Source organism: Diadema antillarum, unplaced genomic scaffold (assembly GCF_040938485.1).
Source record: "Diadema antillarum isolate AM-2024a unplaced genomic scaffold, OU_Dant_1.0 scf00000094, whole genome shotgun sequence".
Lineage (NCBI taxonomy): Eukaryota > Metazoa > Echinodermata > Echinoidea > Diadematoida > Diadematidae > Diadema > Diadema antillarum.
The window spans coordinates 265,528-287,915 of NW_027270983.1; the positions used below are offsets into that span (position 1 = coordinate 265,528).

Below are 22,388 nucleotides of genomic sequence, written 5' to 3' on the forward strand. Positions count from 1 at the left end.
CTTGGCAGAAATCTTCCAAACTATCTCCACGTTCATTTCTTTCTCCCAATCCATATTTTCCGACGATCTTAGACTTGGTCACTGATTTGCCAATTTTTGCATTCCAGTCTCCCATTATCACAAGAACATCTTTGTTCGGAATCTTGTCAAGAGTATCTTGGAGCTGATCATAAGTCTTCCATGGCTTCATCAGATGCAGTAGATGTTGGCGCATAGACCTGGATGACGGAGATGTTAAATGGGTGACCTTCCAGTCTGAGAGTAATAATTCTTTTGCTTATTGGGTTGAAACCCAAGAAAGACTTAGCCGAGTTTTTGTCCAGGATGAAGCCTACTCCGTGTTCCCTCTTTCCGCCGTCTTTGCCTGAATACACAACTGTGTAGCCATCTTCGGTAGTGAAACGACCTTGGTTGAGCCACCAAGTCTCTGAAATACCAAGCACACTGATATTTTGTTCTCCCATTCGGGTTATGATGATCTCCATCTTGTCAGCATTCATTCCTTGAACATTCCATGTCCCTATAATTCTAGGTTTTCTCAGGTTTGTGCTGCTCCTTTCATGCACAGGATTATCGGCAGTATATTCTGCGTCCTTACAGCTGTGCCTAGTCGGTGCAACACGCTCCTCTTCCCCAGTAGCCATTGACGCATCATCTGGCCTGCGGGTCCCACCATCAGATGCCGGTTTTCCACAATGTTTACGAACTCTCATAAGAACTATTGTGGCCAAGAAAATGCAGTGGGTGGCCGGGTCCTTCTGCATTGCTGGATGGCCATCGTTGACTCTCCAGAGTCGATGCCCTTGAGATAGATCTTGTTTTTAGTTCCACCAGGGTGTCCAGCCACCCTCCTCACCATTCTCCAGTTGGAGACTGGTGGGTTTGCCGGTTTAGTCGCCGACAATCCGACCCTGAAACAGGTTGTACTGGGCTACAGGGTACCAGTAGCAGATCATCCTGACCTGACATGAAGATACCTTGAACAATATCCAAGATACAGAGAAAAAAAGTAAAATTTTAACATTTTCACTTGACCTTTTCACATTTGACCTTAACCTTATGACCCCAAACTTTTACCAGTGAATTTTAATTGGGTAATACCTGTATACACTAAGTTTCAAGAAAATATCTTTAGGCATTGCAGAGATATGAGGGAAATAGTGAAATTTTAAGCATTTGACCTCGACCTTTTGACTTTTGACCTTGAGCATGTGCACCCAAAAGTTGATAGGCAGAATTTCACCCCCAATACACATACATGCCAAATTTCAGGGTTTTTTTTTTTTTTTTTTTTTTTGTTACGCTGTCCACAAAATTCATTACGGACGGAGAGAAGGACGGACGGAAGGACGGACAACCCGAAAACATAATGCCTCCGGCACCACTTCTTGGCGGAGGCATACAAAAGAATCTAGATTACATAGGTGAAGTAATCTTGGAAGATATGTAAATATTGATATGTACGGTATTGAAACTGTCGTGTTGATTATCCTTATGGTACGTTACCACTCTCGTGGCATTCACTAAGCTGGGTCCACTTTCTCGATTCGCCCGAAATCGTGGTCTTACTCGCGGACTAATCGTGCTGATCATCAGATAATCAAATCTTGATGTCAGTCAAAGACATTGTGTTGATCGTAGTAATTTTTCAAACAGTCCAATAATTCTTCTACGATCAACACGATTACCACCATAGACCTCAAGATGTGATAAGCCATGATAAGATCACCACGGTCACTCGTAGACTAAGAATCGATTTGAGGTAGATAGTATACATGTATTAGCATATCGAGACTCGCGACAATGGCAACCTAGTGAAAGTGTTTAACGTGCAATGTCAATAATCTTTTGGGTATCGATCATGCACATTTATAGTTACTCTATCTAAAAAGGACCGGCGGACGAGTGGGGCATGGATATCTGAAAACATTGGATGGTGTATTTAACTCATGCATGAGTTGTTATTCCAGCGGAACTTACATGCGCTCTATAAAGTGGATTGCACGTCAGATGCGCCTATAGCAGATACACTTCAAATCATTTTAGCAAATTTATCTAATTATAATAGATGTCTAATTTCTGTGGAAAACATGAAAATATTGTATTCGTTGTGGTTAAACATTTACACTCTGAATATGTCTAATGTTTAACACATTAGTCATACACAAACATCCTTGAACACAAACACACACAACACAAAAGTATACAAACCTGCATAAATATAAACGTGATATATATATATATATATATATATATATATATATATATATATATATATATATATTTGTATATATATATATATATATATTTATATATTTATATATAGATATAGATATATTATATATACATAGTTATAGTATATACATGCACACATACATACATACACGCATGCATGGTTAATGTTCCCTCAGACATTTCCCTCATGTTTTATAGATCCATGGTCTACTTAACCATAACATTTTTTTTTCTCTCTCTCTCATTTTTGTATAATATTGATTATTAGTCACTCCTAACGGATTCAACAACCAAGTTTACGTTGTATTGCATTTAAATCAACCCATGTAATAAAGTTAAGTGCATGAAATCATTTTTTATAAAAAAAAACAGAATTTGAAAGCGACTGGATTTGACTTGCAACTATTCGTTTTTATCAATGCCATTCCTTGGTATTTGTAATCTATCTATTAGTTTCTTGGCAATAATAAACGTGTGAGCAATATGTTTAAAAACCATCAGGCGAACCACCAAAGAATGAGAACACGTATGTGCGATCTTATCTTAAAAAAATAAATTGATTTCCTGCTAGAGCATGGTGAGAAATATTTCGCTTGTGCGGTATACATGTAACTCTTATTTCGACATCTAATTAAAGCATTCGAGTTTGATGTTCCATGAATGCATTAATGGCGTATTGAATAAATTCACGAAATTCACGACTGAGCTCATTTCCCGTGCATGAATGCCTGTGTGTGATATTGGAGGTGTGAGTATGTGTGTGAAGATGATCAGAAGAATGAGAGTCGATGAAGAGAAGTTTGATTAATATCGATATGTTGGAAACCCCTATCCAGGTAAGCCCGTTTCGGCCGTCATGAAATTACACCTCTCGTAAGGCCTTTATTCTATTTGATGAAAAAAGACGTAAACTAAAAGTGAAGCTGAGTAGATCAAAGGTGATAGCGAATAAAAGATTTAATTTGCTTTCATATTCCACAAGATGTAATGATATTTAATCAATAATTTGAATGTAAGAAGTGATAGGGTCTCATACTTGCAATGATTATTATAGTATTACACGCGTTACGCAAGTGCGGCCGTCGACATTACCCTTAAATTTCTGTATAACCGTATTGAACCTTTTCCCTTTAATGTCGTGTAACTTTTAAAGGAATTGGTGTATTGAATAGCCGCTTTCACATAATAATACTTATTTATGAGGTTTAACTTAAGGAAAATTCCGATGTTATTTGTAAACAGAAATTAAATGTATGGAAAAAACATTACTGAAATCTGTATTTCTTGGGAAAAATGTAAAAAAAAAAATCCTTCCTTAGTATTTCATAACAACAACTATTTATTACATAAAACGGGGTATCAACTTGTAGGAAATCTAATTCTCTTTAATATGATACCATTTTTATGGTAATTTGATATTCTTAACTAAAGTTATTCAAAAATAATCCGTATCCTAGCAACGGGCGGCGGCCATCTTAGAAGTATGCAAATTAGACGCACGCGCAACCCTTTTTCCGCTGGCGACAAGCAGATTCGCAAAATACAGGTTCTGACGATCTTCGAACACATTGTAGATTTTTTTTTGGGGGGGGGGGGTGCACGGGGATCATTTCTGAAGAATAGTAACCCAGTATGGGCCGACATGAACTACACAGATACTTCCCTTCATTTTGTTATGAAAAAGTAAGATAGCCATGTTTCATTTTAAACTCTGAAAGGCCATTTAACAAGTTCTTTATTTCTTAGGGCTTTTAGCATAAGATTCTTCTTTTTTTTCACTTTAATCTTCCAATAAGAGGAAACTGTCACGTCAAATTTTTTTCTTTAACTTTTTAATATCAGATAAGTTGTGATTTTGGAGGGAATCCAAACAGACAAGAAACTGTTCATATGGGAAGCTGAATGGATTGAGTTTGGTAACACAGAATAGAAAAAAAACATTTTTATTTCATATAAGGAATAGAAAGTGTAATTTTTCTTTCTTTCTTCGCCGATTTCGATGAGATTTGATCAATAGATAGCAGTGATCTACAACAAACCCCAGATACAGAACCTACGCAATTACGCGCGGAGACATTATAACCCTTAAAATAATATTGCTGTAAAACCTATTGAACCTTATCCCCTTTAATGTCGTGTAACTTTTAAAGGAATTGGTGTATTGGAAAGCCGTTTTCACATGATAATAGCTATGACTGGGGGATAATTTTAGGAAATTTCAAATGTTATTTGTAAATGCATATTAGATGTATGGAAAAGAACATTATAACCAAATTCCCTATCTTTTTAGAAAAATGCTAAAAAACATAATTCCTTCCTTAATATTTCATGACAACAACTATTTATCCCATCAAATGGGGTATCAGCTTGTAGGAAATTTAATTCTCTTCAAAATGATACCATTTTTATGGTAATTTGTTATTCCTAACTAAAGTTATTCAAAAATAATCCGTCTCCTAGCAACGGGCGGCGGCCATCTTAGAAATATGCAAATAAGACGCGCGCGCAACCTTTTTTTCCGCTGGCGACAACCGGATTCGGAAAATACAGGTTCTGACGATCTTCGAACATATCGTAGAATTTTGTTTTAGGGGGGGTGCACGGGGACCCTTTCTGGCTGCTAGACTAATTGTTGTCATGGATAATTTTCTGATTGTTATAAGCATGGTGGGGTACTCTGTATATATAGTGCATAGTGATTTAATGACAATCATTTTTACATATATTATTCAGGGACCAAGGTGCACTAACAGCATTCTACAGAGAGATTCAGTTGGAATCAGTGTTAAAGAGAGAGCATTTTTGTATGTTGTCTCCCTTCCCACCGCCCACAGAATTATTTAGTTAGCTCAATTTGTGTAAAGCTAAAGAGAAGACCCTTGAAAGACCCTTGCTGTAGTGGCCAGATGTTTGATTTTTTTTTTAAAGTTTCAGAGATTAAGAAATATCAAATCAATTTTGAAATATGATATAGTGTGCATTTTTTTTTCTCACTGATTTATGCACTGCTTAGGCAAAGCTCACTTTGCTCAAATTCATATTATTGCCCAGCATGCGTTGTTACACTCAATCCTTTTTCTTATCTTGGTATAATGAAACAGAAACCAGTATCAGTAAAATAGACAACCCCCCCCCCAAAAAAAAAAAGAAAGAAAGAAAGAAAGAAAGAAAATAGGACATGAAAGAACATCTTCAAATGTTATTTTTGTGTAGAACATGAAAGAACATTATGAAATCACCTCATAGACTTTTTATCAATCTTCCATTGCTAAATGCAAGTGCAAGTTTATGATGGTTGTCATGTTGTAACATGTTGTGTATTGTGTTCATCAGCAAATTTTAACCTTTTTTGCTTTTCCCCCTAACATCATTTGTGAGTGTATTTCATGTTTCCGCCACATCTGGTATTACCACTTGTATACATTTGTTGACTTAACAATTTATCTTGTTGCAGTTTCTGTCCTTAATGAAACTTTCTTTCCCTTATTCATGTGGTAAGTAGAAAAAGAATAATGACTAAAATGCGTTCAGCCGCCCAGTGGTAATTGAAAGAGTTTGGTCATCTCTTGCATAGCCCTTAACAGGGATTTGTAGATGTTTGGTAAGATGTACAGGTGGTTACAAAAAAAGTATGAATGTACTTTTGTGGGCAATGGCTGTAATGTACGGCCTTTCACTAATACGTGTACTCATTTCTCCACAAGTAACCACCAGAACCTATGTTCTACTATTGGTAGGTCCTGCAGATCGCACAACTGTATCCACCACAGATGCTGATCGGTATGTGCCAAAGACAGGCAATGGGACGCAGAAGCCTAACCTCATTAGCTCCACCAAAAAAGGAGCTGGTAAGACCTTCCTGTAAAGGTTTCATCCATTTTACTTTGCTCTGAAGTAGAAAGTCTTATTCATTAGTATATGTTTTTCCTTGTAAATGTTTGCATATAATTGAATGCTAGAATGATACATAATTAAGCTGCAGTAAGCATGAATCCTCTTGATCTTGTATGATTGTCGAGTCGATATGCTTTTGCAGAATGTGCAAAACCTAAAAATGAACAATTACATGTATCGTATTAGAGGAATTCACTGTATCTTGTGATGAGGACCCTTAGGTTGTCATCGTGACAGTGACATCCCCAAAGAGGTATCAATGTTTTCCTTTGACTCATCAAAGACCAATGTTGTAAACTCAGCCAACCAAATTGAATAACATTTCCACTTTACAGAGTTTCCAAGGGAAGATGTAATACAACACCCTTTCCCCTTTTTGCACGATATCATAACGTCTCAATTCATGCAGTCAATGGGATGCTCTATAGGTCCTTTATGATTTTGTGTTACAATTGTAATATAAAACATTTGTTATGATGTCAAGATTTGACTGATTACTGTGACTACTCTGTGAGTTCATGTTTATATCTATGAATTGCTTAGTTCTTATGAGTTTTAAATCCCTCTGAAACTGAATATTGATGTCAGTTTATGTGAAATTATATTGTGTTACAATTGTAATGTAAAACATTTGTCATGATGTCAAGATTTGACTGATTACTGTGGCTACTCTGTGAGTTCATGTTTATATCTATGAATTGCTTAATTCTTATGAGTTTTAAATCCTCTGAAACTGAACATTGATGTCAACACAAGATTGTAACTTGCTGATGATGATTCTCTCTTTATCACTTTTATTTTCTGCTAGGAGTTGATATCATCCCCAAGACTGGTTCACCCACTGCCACAGTGATTGGAGTTGTGGTAACCATTTTACTCCTCCTTGTGCTGGTCTTTGCTCTCCTCCTCTTCCTCTACCGCCGCAAGTACATCAAGCTCAAGCACCGCCTACCAACAATGGCCTTTGAAGCCAACTGCAATGGGGGTGGTGGCACCATCAACAACTGCAATAGCAACACCATAGCCATGGGCATCACCACAGTGCCAAGCCGACGCTCTAATCCCACCTACCAGATCTCACACCCCGACGATGAGCCCCAATACCATGTCATCGACAACATGATGGTTGAGAGTGATGACGACTTGGATGCTTGTGAGTCTGACTCTCCTCTCTCTGGTCTGGCATACAAATGTAGCTGCTACATAGCCATAATCTACTGAAGCATTCATCATGGTTTTTTTTCACAGCCAGAAAGACTTAAGTAGGGAAGGGGTTTATAGGTGCCCCTTATTTTATCTCAGCCATCAGAAGTCAACTTGTACAAATATTGCACATATCTTTGTTGTTGCTGCTGCTGTTGTTGTTGTTGTTGTTGTTGTTGTTGTTGTTGTTGTTGTTGTTGTTGTTGTTTTGTTAGTCATAAATTGAAAGGTAGTAAAACTGAGTTTACATCATATCAAAATTAGGAGAGAAATACATAAAATTTGTAACAAAAGATAAGTCAACATGTTCAGGTCTTCAGTATTCATCCCATAAGGGTGAAGTGTTATGCCATGCAAATGAAGGAAGAGTGGTATATGATGATATAATTCTGCTTCGTGGCAGAGAAGAGGATATGCCAGTATTACCTTTTCTGTTGTACTTCATGATGCCCTCCACACAGGCTCAGACTCATCCAGAATATATGCAGAGCCAGAGAACCCAACCTGCACATATAGGGACAAACACATGCTGCAGCACTATGCCGAGACAGACCTCATCAACATTCAGGTGAGAAATCAATGAGGACAAACATTCGAACGTATGTCCTATCTGTTTGTGCCTTCCACACACTCAAAATAACCATAGATTTTCACAACAATGTCGCTTTATACATTAGAGGCAAGCATTTACATCAAACACTCCAATGTCTGTAAACTTTGATTTTAGCATGACAGTGTTTTACTGTTTAATGATACTGTCTCATACACTGTACATGACGCGTGCAAGCATTTTATTTTTTTTGTACACTACCACAAAGGGGGCTGAAGGTATTATTTGATACCGTTTATGAGCATTTAACAAGAAACATATTCATTCTAGAGATGCTGTATATATGGAAATGAAAAAAGAAAATAAAATAAAATAGTATTCTCCACATAAACTCACTTGAGAGTTAGGGTTGCTATGATGCATAATATATGAGGGGAGGGTGTGTAGATGTTAATTATTGAGCAAGCACATGATTTTCATGGCATGTTTTATGTAAAATCCAATTGGAAATTTGTGAGGCATCAACATTATCACCTCAGTTGATTTCCATAGGTGATAATAAAACACTTCAAGCCATTAAAATCCCATTGCTTTTTTATGTTGTGTTCAGTTTTAATGAAACTTGTCATTCTGCGTGATTTTAGTTAGTTTATGAAAGTCATAGCCTTCACATGGAGCAGACTCTTACGAGGTCAGGGGAATAGCGTGCACTGTATACAGTAAGATGCATTTAGGAATTAGATTAAAGCAGGGAAGTGGTGTGAATATCGCTAATATGTACAGGGTTGCATCAATTCACTACAAAGTTGTATGCAGTTTTATTACAGGGTGTCAAGGTCAATACATGTTGTGCACTTATTGATGCGTGGGAACATGTACCAGTGAAGATTTTTCAAATTGATGAAACTCTTCCGTCCAGTTGTTTTTATTGCAACTCATTGACAAATTACCCTACATTGACTGAAGATTGTTGCTTCCAAGTTAGAATGTTTACAGTCAGTTTTCAATACGAATCCTCTCTCAAACACTCTTTTGACGACAGGGTGTGTCAGGAAACACAATATATGGTGTTCCTTCACAATGCATAGAGAAGCTCAACAACAGCAGAGTGCCTTGCCCGGAGTACCCAAGACATCAGCTCAACTTTCTGGAATTACTTGGTGAAGGAATGTTTGGAGAGGTATTTATCTGATCAATCAGAGAGAAGTAGATTCTGGGGGTGGGGGGAATGAGCTTCATGAGCTTCATATTCATACATGTGATTGATTGATAACACACCATTATCTGTGATCATAATAATCAAAGTTTCTCAATGTCACATAGAGTTAGGCTCATAATTCTTCTGTTACAGTGATTGGTATTTGAGAGTCTCTAGACATGGTCTGTAAGCAGGGAAATCTTTCTCACTGTTGGAAACCAGTTGGCTTCATTTGTTCAGTTCTCCATTGATTTCCAGTTATCAAAAGAATACCAGTTCTTATACAGTAATGTATTGACAGTGTGATCATGTTGTTTGTCACTTTGAAATGTAACCCACTGAGGACGGACTGATTTTGCTACAACAAGCATATCCCATAGACACCTGCCCTGTCCTCAACGGGTTAAGGAGATGTTGTGTTGCTTGTACAATGTGTTTTGCATTGATATATTTGAATGAAAGTGTGAAATGTATATGTAAGTGACAATAAATTGTGAGGAGAACTTAAATAACAAATGATTGCAGTGATGCATGAGAAAAGTCTTATTGTGAAAATATGTGGGAGAATTTTTAGTATGTATGGAGCAAAATGTATGTGTAAACATCTTAAAATCACTGTTTGCAGGTTCATTTATGTGAGGCTGAGGACATTCAAGATTACATCGGAAATGGCTTTCCATTTGAAAATAAAAACAAGGGAGAAAAGACATTGGTGGCGGTGAAAATGCTGAGAAAAGATGCATCCAAAAATGCGAGGTGAGTTACATGTACAAACCAAAATGCTGTGCAGCCCCTGTCATGTAATTACAGCACTTGCTGGTTGTTATTAAATTATTTGCTACCCTCTGGATTCCCATTCACATGGCAGTTATTACTGCTGTGAACAGCCTTAACTACCATTCACAAGGTATGTTACTTTTCCTCTCATTTGGCTTGTTATCAGTAGTTAGAGTGCATGACAGACACAACTACTCTGCAATAGCCAGTCAAAGGTCACTAGGGGTAATTTGTCTGCCTGGGGAACGACAACAACAACAAAATTGTAAGAGACAGTCCTAATCACATCTACAGGCAGCTAGATACTGGGTGCAAGGCAAACAAGCCCAGAAACACTGGCTGAATTGTGACTTGATGACTTTTCCACGCCTTGTTGCAGTCGCTTGGGAAGGGTGGAAACTCGCTCAGAGCTGTACGCGTGTTCTCCCAAAGTCATGAAGGCACAAGAGATACTTTGTGCCTCCCAAATTTGAAAGGAATGTGTGTTCACCAGCATTCCACAATGACATCTGTGATTTCTTCTTTTTATTCTTGAAGGTGACATGATGTGTCATTTAACAGGCAGAGTAAGATAGGAGATTAAATTACTAGGGTGATGATAGTGCATGTTCGTAGAACTGCACATCTTTTTAAGTACTCTTTACATTTACTTGTGGAGAAAGTGACTATGCCCTCTATCTTGCACAAGACCTGTGACTTCACATACATATCCCACAATCACATACAGTATTAATATATATTGAGTTAATTCCAATCTCTGTCCCAAAAAAAAAGAAAAAAATGATGGTAAACTTACAAACATTGAAGTGCTGTCAAATGAAACAGGTTCATGCATGGAGTCTTCATATTGGGATAACTCTATTCTTATTTACCAGAGTACATCTTGATGTCTATAAAGGCATTGAAAATTATAAAAGTTGTCATGGGGAGCTTTTGAATTGCATTCATGTTTAAAATAACATGTAGAAGTCTTCATCTCTAACAGAAATAAAGTCAATTTATGTAGGAGAAATTATTTGATATGTGCTCATAAACTGAAAGCAAATTTAGTAATATTTCCTAGTCTTTGAAATGATACAGACCTGTGTACTAACAGTTGCTGCGTGTCAGTTACTATGGCAATCAGCTGTCTGAATTTCTTGATACTGCCATGGAAATAATTATCTTGTTGATTATGAGTATGCAGTGGAATCCTGGTGCAATTTGAATTGAAATGCATTTTGATATTTGGGTAACAATTTCTCTCCGATGTTCTGTAGGATATGGTGTGCAAGTGCAAAGTGAAAATTATTGTGTAGTCACTAGATTTGATGACTCAGTAGTGACTAGAACATGTAACCTGCAATTGATGTGCATAATAAATGAATGATTATTTGGAAAAGATTTCACCAAGGCAAGTGGTGGGAACAATCAAGGTCAAATATGGAATGTGTTCCTAGTTGACAGGCCCAAAATTTATTCAGGCAAAAAATTCCGCATATAGGAAAGGATAGTCTGAATAAGTTCTTTGAAACAGTTTGGATCAAATTGAATTAAAACAGATGTAGCCAATTCAATGCATTATTATTCCTTTTTAGGCATTTTGCAATTATTGTTATCAGAAGTGGCAAATTACTATCCTTTTGATGTCCCCAGAGCTGACTTCATGAAAGAGATGAAGATCATGTCCCAGCTGCGAGACCCAAACATTGTTCGCCTTCTAGCAGCCTGCACAGAGGATGAGCCATACTGCATGATTGTGGAATATATGGAGAATGGTGATCTGAATCAGTTTCTCTACGAGAGTGACCTCTGTGAAGTCACCACAAACAACTGCAATGCAAATTTTGGCTCTACAGCGCCAAATAGAAGAACTGTTAGGTAAGATTTACTTCTACTTTTTCTCTCTTATGAAGGCTACATGAAATTACAAGTATACCAGTAGTAATGTGGATTGTTTGTTTGTTTGTTTTTTACTTGATGTCAAAACCTTCCAAGGTGGCGCTCATTTTTTATTTATTTACTTTTTTTGTTCTAGCACACACAATACTTCAGCAGTGTTAAACTAATTTTCACTAATATTTCATCTGTTGTTTATTTCAATTGGGATGAAATGTAATTTATATAATGTAGACAAGATTATAGGTGCTTCTAAAAGTTCTAAGTAGTCATGATTTAGAGCAGGTTGCAGGTGCTTCTAAAGCCCGCTGCACACTATACCACCTTCTAAACCATGAGACCAGGTCAGGTGACCTTGCAACGCACACTACGCAACCCGACTACACAGCTAGGAGTATGACCGTTCTGGCTTCAGTAGAACGACATACCGAAAAGTATAGAAGCACATGCAGTGCGCACTGCATGCACTTGCATTATACTGTATTGTGATTTGCTGAAACCGACCTGTCGTGAAAATTTGACGTGTCAATTCTCTACAACTGGCACAAAGACCCAGTCACATGACTGGAAACTGGCAAGGTTGGTGATGTCACACTTCGGGTCTTAAAGTTGTATGGCCGGTCTTATCGTATAGTGTGCGCTGGGCTTAAGTAGTACCCCTACGGAGGTAACATTTTGAAGCAGGATGAACTGGATTGAGGATAAGATGAGAACTGTAACCAAATACCTGTGATTTATTTTAAAAGACATGAAGTGTGCTATGTGCTACTGCACCATCATCCCTGAATGGTTACACTCACTGCCACCATCACCTCTCAGCCTCTTACACAGGTACTCGGGGGGAGGGTCACATGGCTTTGTGATGACATCAGCACAATTAGCTTTTCTACTTACCTTATCTTAACTTGTCATGACACAGCCTTTCTCCACCGAAAGCTTTTGGAGAGATTGCAGGGATGTTGTGTAGAATGCTGTGCTTGCTGCTTCCATTGTGAAAGAGTTAAAAAAACTTGCAGGATATTTAGAACTTCACAGCACAGCCATTCAAGTACACAGGAAATGAATACTGCGGCGTAATAATGCCAATGTACTCTTTCATACGCACATTACATTTATAGCTCAATATTACTGTAATTTGCAAGAGAAAAATAAATGAAATTATGAACAGGGCCTGCACTGCACTTTTAAAAGTGGGGGGGGGGGGCAGTTATGAAAACATGATATTTGCACATTATGTCGAATATATATTGTTATATAATCTTGCAAAAATCTCCCAGTATTAATAGTTGAATGACATTTGCGATGATACATAATTTATATCATTCTACATCACCATCACTGTCTTTAAACTGATGAGATTACAGAACTGTTACAGGAAAATGTGTTGTGATTCAGCTAAATTCTACATATTGTTTTTCCCATACTCAGTGTGGGGGCGCTGGTTTACATGGCAACTCAGATAGTGTCCGGCATGAAGTACCTCTCTGGTATGAACTTTGTCCATCGGGATCTTGCCACAAGAAATTGCCTCGTAGGGAGGGCATATACAATACGAATTGCTGACTTTGGTATGAGTCGGAATCTCTACTCGTCCAACTATTACCGGATAGAGGGTCGGGCAGTGCTTCCTATCAGATGGATGGCATGGGAGAGTATTCTCATGGTGAGTAGGCTTGATGGTAAGCTGGCTAATAACTACTACAAAGAGCTTAACCCTTTGTGTGCCAGAGACTTTTGACAGGTGTGTACAACGCTGTTGGGTTTCTGTGCCAATTGGCACTCAAAAGCATGCTAAGGATTTCAGTGTTGAGTATGAGGTATAGTGAGAGTCGATATACAGTTGTAGCATTGGTTAATATTCTAAACAAAAAAACAAACAAACAGGTATGCATTCAAAACGTAACTGTATTCAAAAAAAATTTTATGCCTGAATTGAATGTTTGACTTTGTATTTCTCAGTATACTTTAAACAAAAGTCAAAACCTGGTAGAGACCCATATATAAAAGCCATCTAGCGATGATCATGGTACATGGTGCCAGATCATGTATAGGTATGCTTCATACCAGCTCATTTTTTTGATATTACGATATTGAAGTGACCTCGCATTATAAATGTCCTTGCAGACATACCAGTCTTTAACAATGCTTTCAGATGTACAGGTAAAGCCTTGACCTATGATTTGATGGTTTCACAAAACTTTCACTCACATGTTTATGTTTCAAGATTTGAATTCTGTTAAGACTGCAGAACAACACAAATTGTCAAAAATGTAATAGAGAAAATTGACACTCTTCAAATAATGCTGAATTCAATAAATGTTGTGCTGTATATGTGAAGCAAGTAATTAAATCTACTGCAAACATTCATCAGTCTTGAAAACAATTTACAATTCCTGACTTGTCTTTTTTCCTTGCCTCCTTTGTATAGGGCAAGTTCACATCCAAAACTGATGTGTGGGCCTTTGGTGTGACACTTTGGGAGGTCATGATGCTGTGCCGTGAGCAGCCATATTCACAGCTGACTGATGAGCAGGTCATAGAGAACACTGGTCACTTCTTTGAGAAGAGTGGCACACCCATTCTGCTGGCCAAGCCGCCCCACTGTCCAAAGGACATCCATGACCTCATGAAGAGATGTTGGCGACGTGACCCCCTTCAGCGACCCACATTTGAGTTCCTCCACACTTTCCTACAAGCAAGAAACATTGGCTACGAGCCCCCTGTCACGCTGTAGGCACATGCCACGCCTTGTCCATTTATGACTTTGTGAGGAATTTCTGATCATCCATCCATCGTAGTCCAAGTGTTGATTGTTTAATCTCTTTAAGTAAACTCTATTTGCAATCCTACACCATTCATCACACCATCTAATGAATGTGGTGCTAGCTAATATTTCAGGTCAGCATTTACAACTCGTCCGCATCTTTGAAGTGCATACAGTTGTACCAAAGGTTAATTAGCGAAGAACATGATTTGCCATATTACATGTGAAATAATGACTTTGCTGATGCACCAATAAGCGCATAGCTCCACGTATGATAAGTCTTCTTTAGTGGAGCTGAGTGAAAGTAATCCCATGAGGTAGAATGTGGTTACTCTGAACCAGTATTAACATTATGTGTTCTCCATAATTAATCAGTAATTACTACATAGAGTAATCATGTGTCAGACACATATGTGCATTTACATGTATATGCAAGCTCCATTGATCGAAAATGTTGATGAAAGTAAAGGTTGATGTGAATCACCATCTTTAAGAGGCTTTGTTGGGATAATGCTTTGGAGTCTTTGATCTCTTGAGTGCTCTCCTACAACGTACTGTACTCACTGTACAATACCTGCACCAGAGGAGTGATCAAATGCTCCAAGATGTACCGTACCATATCGAGCCAAAGGTGGACCACTTCCCAATGTCCTCCAAAAGCATACTGTACCATGCCATGCCAGAGAGTGCTTAAACACAAAATTGTCCAAAACAGCTGTTGATGTGAAAACGTGTGTAACATCCACTGTGTCATAATACAAAGTTGATTCTCTTTGGTAGTGACACCTGTATAGAGCATAGATGCGTTAGATGAATGTATTGGTTGCTACAAAACATGTGTTGATCCCTCTGACTCGAGTCCAAAAATAGCTCATGAGTTACGCTATCTCCACAGAGTGCTCGAACACTCCCAATCTGCTCTGGTATGGTACAGTACCATATGGTTTGGTTTGGTTTGGTTCAGTTTGCTTGTGAGTGCTCACACATGGCCGTGATCATCCTTACTTCTTGCATTTAGCCAAATGGTTCAATAGATGAGCAGTGACCTGCTAATATACTGTAAAAGTGGATATTTTCGCGTGACTAATTTTTCACGCTCGGCCGGGTAAGAAGAGTTTTGCATATCTTTAATTCCGCGGAATCAAGATATAAACTACTGGAAAATATGGCAAGCAAAAATATTCGCGTGCTTTTATTTTCGCGCTTGTTTGTGGTTGCGCGAAAAGCGCGAAAATTTCAACAACACGAAAATTTCCACTTTTACAGTACCAAAATGAGATAAGGTTATCAATTTCTGTTCTCAATCACTCTGGAAATCATCATAGACTGATTATCAATATACCTCACTCGCTGCTCTTTTACCTTCAATGCCAACAGTGACTACAAATCAGATAAACTTGAAATACATACCCTGCAAGTATTTTCACATCACACCATATGTCTGCTTTTCACCTTTTGAGTTACACTTGCTCAAGATCAAGGATTTTTTTTTTTCAGACTGCTCAGAGGGATTGAGATTTTGGGGAACTCATTCTGAGCTTATTCCAGTACATTTACAATGTTTGCTGTACTAGCTGTGCTGTAATTTTTCAAGTTTTGTGTACAGGTCTATTCCAGTGATAGTGTGTTGATCTTACAGCTGTTCTCTCCGTGTCTGCTAGCAATGACTGTATTTTCTGTCATCAGCAGATATGTATGATGTTGTTGTTTTGTTTTTTTTTTGTACTTTCTCAAGAAGAATGCATCTTACAAATCCAACTAATGAAACAACCCAAACCTAAACTCCAATTCCAACCAACAAAAGCATTGCTTAATTCTGTGCTTTTCACACCTGGAGGATATCATTTCAATGATATTCTGACTAAACTGGATTTTTCTGAACTGTACCAATTACATGCTAAAAGTCATAACTTTTTTTTTGCCCGATATATACATGTACTTTCCAGGGTAAGAAATATAGTTAATGTGTGTGGTTTATATCAAAAGACTCTGAGAGTGTTTCCAGTAAGGAAGGAAAGAAGTGATCATTGTTGAGTTACAGTGCACTTTGATGCATTGAGATGTTAACATACGGCATTGGTAAAAATACCATGAAAGCATGATTTGACAAATGTCTGTGTGCCTGTAGAAACCAGTGTATTGCTGTTTTTATTCTGAGGCTGTACATATTTTTCCACATTTGTATTTCAGAAATTCCTGTTTGCTTGTGTTTGCGGGAAAATGAAGTAAGCCATTATTTATCCTATATATTTTGTACCACCGATGGTCTGTACTGTCTCTGTACGTTGCAAATACTAGAAAACCATGTAAACATTTCAAACTTTAAAAGAACTTGGTTGTGAATATTTGTCAGTTTGGGCATGGTTTCCACTCTGTCATATGCAATGTGAATGTGTTATTTTCTAAAAATCTTTGGAAGTATCTTTTGTAGTTTATTAACCAATTGTTGCCTGCATTCCAGTACCTATGTATCACTGTTGCTTTACTCTTTGAGCTGTACCCTCATAGGCAGACAAAGCAAGTGTCAGTTGATTTACTTCAGAGATTGTGTAACTAAGCCTTTGTGTATGTGCTATTGCCTTTTCATGGGTACAGGTATTCACCTGATAATATGTCAACCCCATTTCATTTTGCAGTCATCTGCAAGAAACCATTATTACATGCAAGAATGAAATCAAGACTGTTAGCATTTATATATATATATTTAAAAAAACAACATAATAAATTGGTGAAGAGTAAGAAGCTCTACTGTCATATTTATTTTTTCTCAAAGCATTCATTAGTGATTGTGGCCCTAGATTGCAAGACATTCAAATCAATCAAACAGGTTTTTAGGTATTTATACGTAGTCACTTCAAAACCATTCTTTCAGGGCAAGTTCTTGACAGGATCTTTGACATGTGTTGTTTATTGAACTTTATCAAGGTTTAAATACTAGTATGTACATTGAACTTGTACATTAACAATTGACCAGCTCCATTACATGGCATCACAATGACTCACATCATGTAAACCAGGAAAGAACTGGACTGTGGAATTTTCCAAGAGTGAACTGAATTACATATATATTTTTAATTACCCTTTTTTTTTTTGGGGGGGGGGGGGGGGGAGGGGTTGAGTTGGCGAGGCTTGGAGAGTAAACATCCATCAAATTGTGATGAATGTTTGATATTTGTATTCACTTGAACAATGATTGTTCTTTTTTTTATTCAATTCTCGCTTTTTTTGTGCTCACAAACAACCTTGTATGTGCACTATCTGTAAATTTCATATGCCAAAGTATTGATTTAGCTATTATCTGTATATTTTTGTAAATAACCCAGCATTACTGTGTATGTCACTGTGCTCTTTGTGTAATTGTAAAGGAAATATTATGTCAGCATATATCAAGTATTTGTTGAAAATGCCATGAAAATCCAATAGCAGGTGTGAATTGTATCAAACATATTTGCTGTTATAGCAATTGTAATGATTGTGTTGAGTACGAAATTAAGTGCATTCCTCTTTTCTGCTAAAAAGCATTATGTGAAATCAGAGTTTTGACAAAGTCAAATTTCTTTGATGCATAGAATAGTTGAAAATCATTTTTTTTTTAAAATATACATTTCCTTTAGCTGGAATGTCATTTATCGACATACAGGAGGAAAATATTAACAATATCAAAAATCAGAATCAACTTAAATATAGTGTTCTTATAGTGCTGTTCAGAGCTTGTGAAGTCTTATTGTTGCCACAAGTACACTGTGTCATTGTCTCTTCAATCATTGTGAAGGAGCCGAAGTTCTTGTAGTGGGTTCCTTCTTAATAAGCACTAATGTGAAACACTGCTCGCTCACCGAGCTGTAGTGTCTTCGAATTGTTTGGTTTGGTGATAGGGCATGATCTCACCATGGAGTATGAAGAATATTTCATAATAATTCACAGGATTTTTGAAGTGGTGTTACATGTACATTACATACACTTTGCCGTTACCCATAACATTGATTCTAGTGGATACACAAAGTGTATGGAGGCAATATTGAAGAACAGAATGAAGACATATTTTGGCATGAAACCTTCTGCACCCACAATTAACACTGAATTTTACATCATGTTCTTTCCAGTCATCCAGTGGGAAAGCTCTAGATGTAATTTCAAACTTGAATGTGCCTTGACGACACCTATAGTCTACATATTATCCCAAACCCATTTTCATTATTCCTGTGGGGGTATGTACAGTCACTGTAATTTCATTAGGATATTATTGTCATGGCACCCACTCAAAGGGACGCTGTCTGTTATTTCATCACATATTCACAAAAAATAGAAGCCATGTATGACATTATATCTTACTTTAACAAGTTACTGAAACTACACAAATGAAGGCATATCTATTACCTCTGGATTCATTGGCAGACATTACATGGCTCATTACATGTTTTAATCAGGTCTGTTGCTTAATTAGGACAAAAATTTTACTCCCCAGTTATCCCCATCGAATGGTGGTGGCTGTATTTGAAATTTGCATGACTCATTTTGCTATACATGTGCTTCATTGATGATAATCAGTTTCATCAGCATTCTCACGTCTCAAATCCAGTTTTCCTCAAGCTTTATACATTTGAAATAGATTCTCCCTGCACATATCTGTGGATTACAGTTTATCTGGTGGAAAGTTTCCACCAGATAAGCTGTACTCCAAAGAAAAAATATCAGCATTACTGACATATTGGTGTCTTCATAATACTGTAAAAGTGAAAAAATTTTGCACTCGACCAGGAAAAAAAAAGGCATGTTTTTTATACAGCAGAACAAAACATGTTTTTTTTTTTTGCACTAGTTTTATGGGTTATATGTCACCAAAAAAATGTGCGAAAATTTCCACTTTCACAGTACACATAGTAGATGAATAATTTGGTTTAGTATGTGGACTGTAGGTTGTTACATTGACCAGGGTACTTGCCTTCTCTGCTTAGCTTTTCAAACTGCTTTTATTACAATTGAGCACTTTGTAGTTTCTTACAAGATTGTGAACTTTGTGATATCAGTGGCATCGATTTCTGTCTTGATGGAAAGAAACTCCTGCCACAAGCCAAAGAATATATATGGCTGAATATACTTGTATTCATCATGCCTCTTTAAGACAGATTGCCAAGCAGATAAGTTTATTTGGCATTGTAAAAAGACAAGATATTCATTGCCAAGCAGATAAGTTTATTTGGCATTGTAAAAAGACAAGATATTCATTGCCGTCAGGATATGGTTTCTCTCTCTTTATATTTAGTGTGGTGTTGATGGAACTCGATTGTATTGATTCTTCTATCAAATCACTTCATGGTGTATGTTTAAAGGAGAAAAAAATGATACTAAAAACTTATGCAATAAAATGGCAACAAAATTTGAAAGTCAATGTGTGTGCATAAAGAGTTCATTTATGGAGTGAATATATTGGCTCTATTGTTATTGTTGAGGCAAATGCTCTCATACGTTTATATAGTCAGGAGTAAAGTGGCCTCTATAGTGTTGCCTAAAATCTGATTATTCATAATTCCTGGTCCTTTCCTTTTACGCGAGTACATTACAAAAGTGTACCTCTACATTGTACTTGTACCTCACATCAATTCTCATGTCAACTTATGGATTGGTAGATCAGGGCCCCGTTTTATCGAAAGATATAATTGATTATAAATTACATTACCACATTTGTAGGCTGCCATAGACTTACCATAGAAATCAACTATAATCAATTATAACTCTTCATAAAACAGGGCCCAGATGGAGAGATTCACCATCAACAATGACTCTGGCTTTTTATCTCTGTCCAAAGGAGGTCAAAGGTATTGAATTTACCACACATCTTTCCACACAATCATCCCACATAATGCCATGACTCCAGTAACCAAAATACTTTTAGTGTAATTCTTTTCAAAAATATATTACATGTACAGCTGTATGTATTATGACACTGGAAATAATTTGGAATAGTCTGTACGACTTTGCAAGGTCAAACTTACAGCAAAGTCAGAAGTTTTGGAGATGGAAATAACTCATTCTTTTATCTGACAGAATTCAGTATGAGCAGGCTATCCGCATGAACTGTGAGTGCCAGCTATCACAGAGCTTTTAGACTGGTCACTGCTGCAGATTGATTCTCAAATTAGCATTGTTTGAGAGAGGATTGAAGAAGTGCATGTGTATGTAAAATGTAATACACCTATCAGTTTTAATTTTAAACTTGCTTAATTAAGGAATGCTCTGGTATGATATTATGCTCGATTATCAGGGTTCCTCTAGTCAAATTTTGCAGTCTCTGGAATCACTTGTAAGCAAAGGACATATTCTAACTACAAAAATGTATACTACAAAGATACAATAACATCAATTTAAAGATCCTATGCAGTCTTAGGTTTTGTGTATCATTGGTCAACATGTAAGACTGGAACTAATACAATGTAATCATAAACATGACTACAACAGCATTCACATAATGCAAAGTTTTACAAACTTGGTTGAAATACAGTGCATATCAAAAAAAGAAAAGAAAAGGTAATCCAACTTTCAAGGGCTACGATTTCATAATTGTCAGATATGGAGAGCACAATGTTGTTTGTGAGGAAAGAAGAACTCTTCCTCTTTTTATTACTACTAGTACCTAATTATGTTGACAAATGTCATGCATGACTGAGCACATGAGCTTTAAAGGCAACAATGACAAATTGCACTTTTTCCAAGTTTAAGCGTCACATGAATGAATAATGAATGTGTCACTGAAAGGTTGAGATCTGTTAATGATAGTGGCCAAATGAATAGGCCAGTCTGTACAAATTACAAATGCAGGTTTGTGGTTAGGGTTTGTGTTAGAGTTGAACTTCTAACATTTTATGGTCCTTAACTTTTAACATGGCCACATGTCCGATATTTTGGTCACTCCCACAGAGGCCAACCCACAAAGTCCATTTTCTCTGTTCATATTCAACACACGGCTTGCAGCTACAAATCATGTCTCGAATATGAAGAGAGAAAAATAGATAATGGGTTAGCCTTTGTGGGAGTGACCAAGTTATCAACAACGTGGCCATGTTGGAGGTCACAGACTAAGAGGCTAGCAAAAACCCTAAACACAAACCTACAGTCATGCAGGCTAGCCTGTTAATTTGACCACTTTCATTGACAGATCTCATCCATTCAGTGAGACATTTGTTGTTCAATAACACCCAAACTTAGAAAAAATGCAATCTGTTGTTGTTGTTGTCTTTAAAGTTTGTGTGCTCAGTAATGCATAACATTTGACAACATAATCGGGTACAAATGGAAAGAGGAAGAGTTCCCCTGTCTTCACAACCAACATTGCTCTCTCCAAAGGTGACAATCATGAAATAGCAGCACTCCAAAGCTGGATTACTTTTTTTTTTGGGTATGCACTGTATATTCTTTAACAGCACACATCAGTACATGTATCATCATCATTGCAGTTGTCATCATAATTATTTTTTTTTCTTTTAAAGCTAATATGCCAGACTCGAACGTCATATTCATCACTCTTTACAAATGGCAGAATGTACATTAATGATAATTCAAAATCCTATATGTATTTGGAAGTTTTTTTCGTGTGAAAGAAATATGTGGTGCAACACATTAATCTCATCATTGTAACATGATTGTGACAGTATTTGTTCCAGTGTTACTTTAGATGGTACAAACTGTAGTTTTAAATAAGTCTCTAAAATTCAAATGGTCCAATCACCTTCAAGTAAACACAAAGTTTAGGATAGTGCCTCAATTTCAATCAAATTTTTATTCAAAATATTCTCTGTGATACTGAAATATAAACATATTCATTCCCACGGAGATAAAGCTTTCAAACATTATTTCATATGTACATTTTGTACTGTATAGTAATATTCAATTAT

General features: G+C 37.0%; 1 protein-coding gene across 1 annotated transcript in view; it reads left to right on the forward strand.

Moving 5' to 3' along the window:
* LOC139718450 (discoidin domain-containing receptor 2-like) overlaps window positions 1–14,627 on the forward strand; it is a 66,317-nt gene extending 51,690 nt beyond the window's left edge. The window contains 8 exon segments of the mRNA XM_071629921.1: window positions 5,973–6,083; window positions 6,938–7,282; window positions 7,794–7,900; window positions 8,925–9,062; window positions 9,706–9,836; window positions 11,493–11,717; window positions 13,164–13,398; window positions 14,164–14,627. Of these exon segments, the coding sequence (XP_071486022.1) occupies window positions 5,973–6,083; window positions 6,938–7,282; window positions 7,794–7,900; window positions 8,925–9,062; window positions 9,706–9,836; window positions 11,493–11,717; window positions 13,164–13,398; window positions 14,164–14,469 (1,598 nt within the window). The 3' untranslated portion in view covers window positions 14,470–14,627.
* The last annotated feature ends 7,761 nt before the right edge of the window (window positions 14,628–22,388 follow it).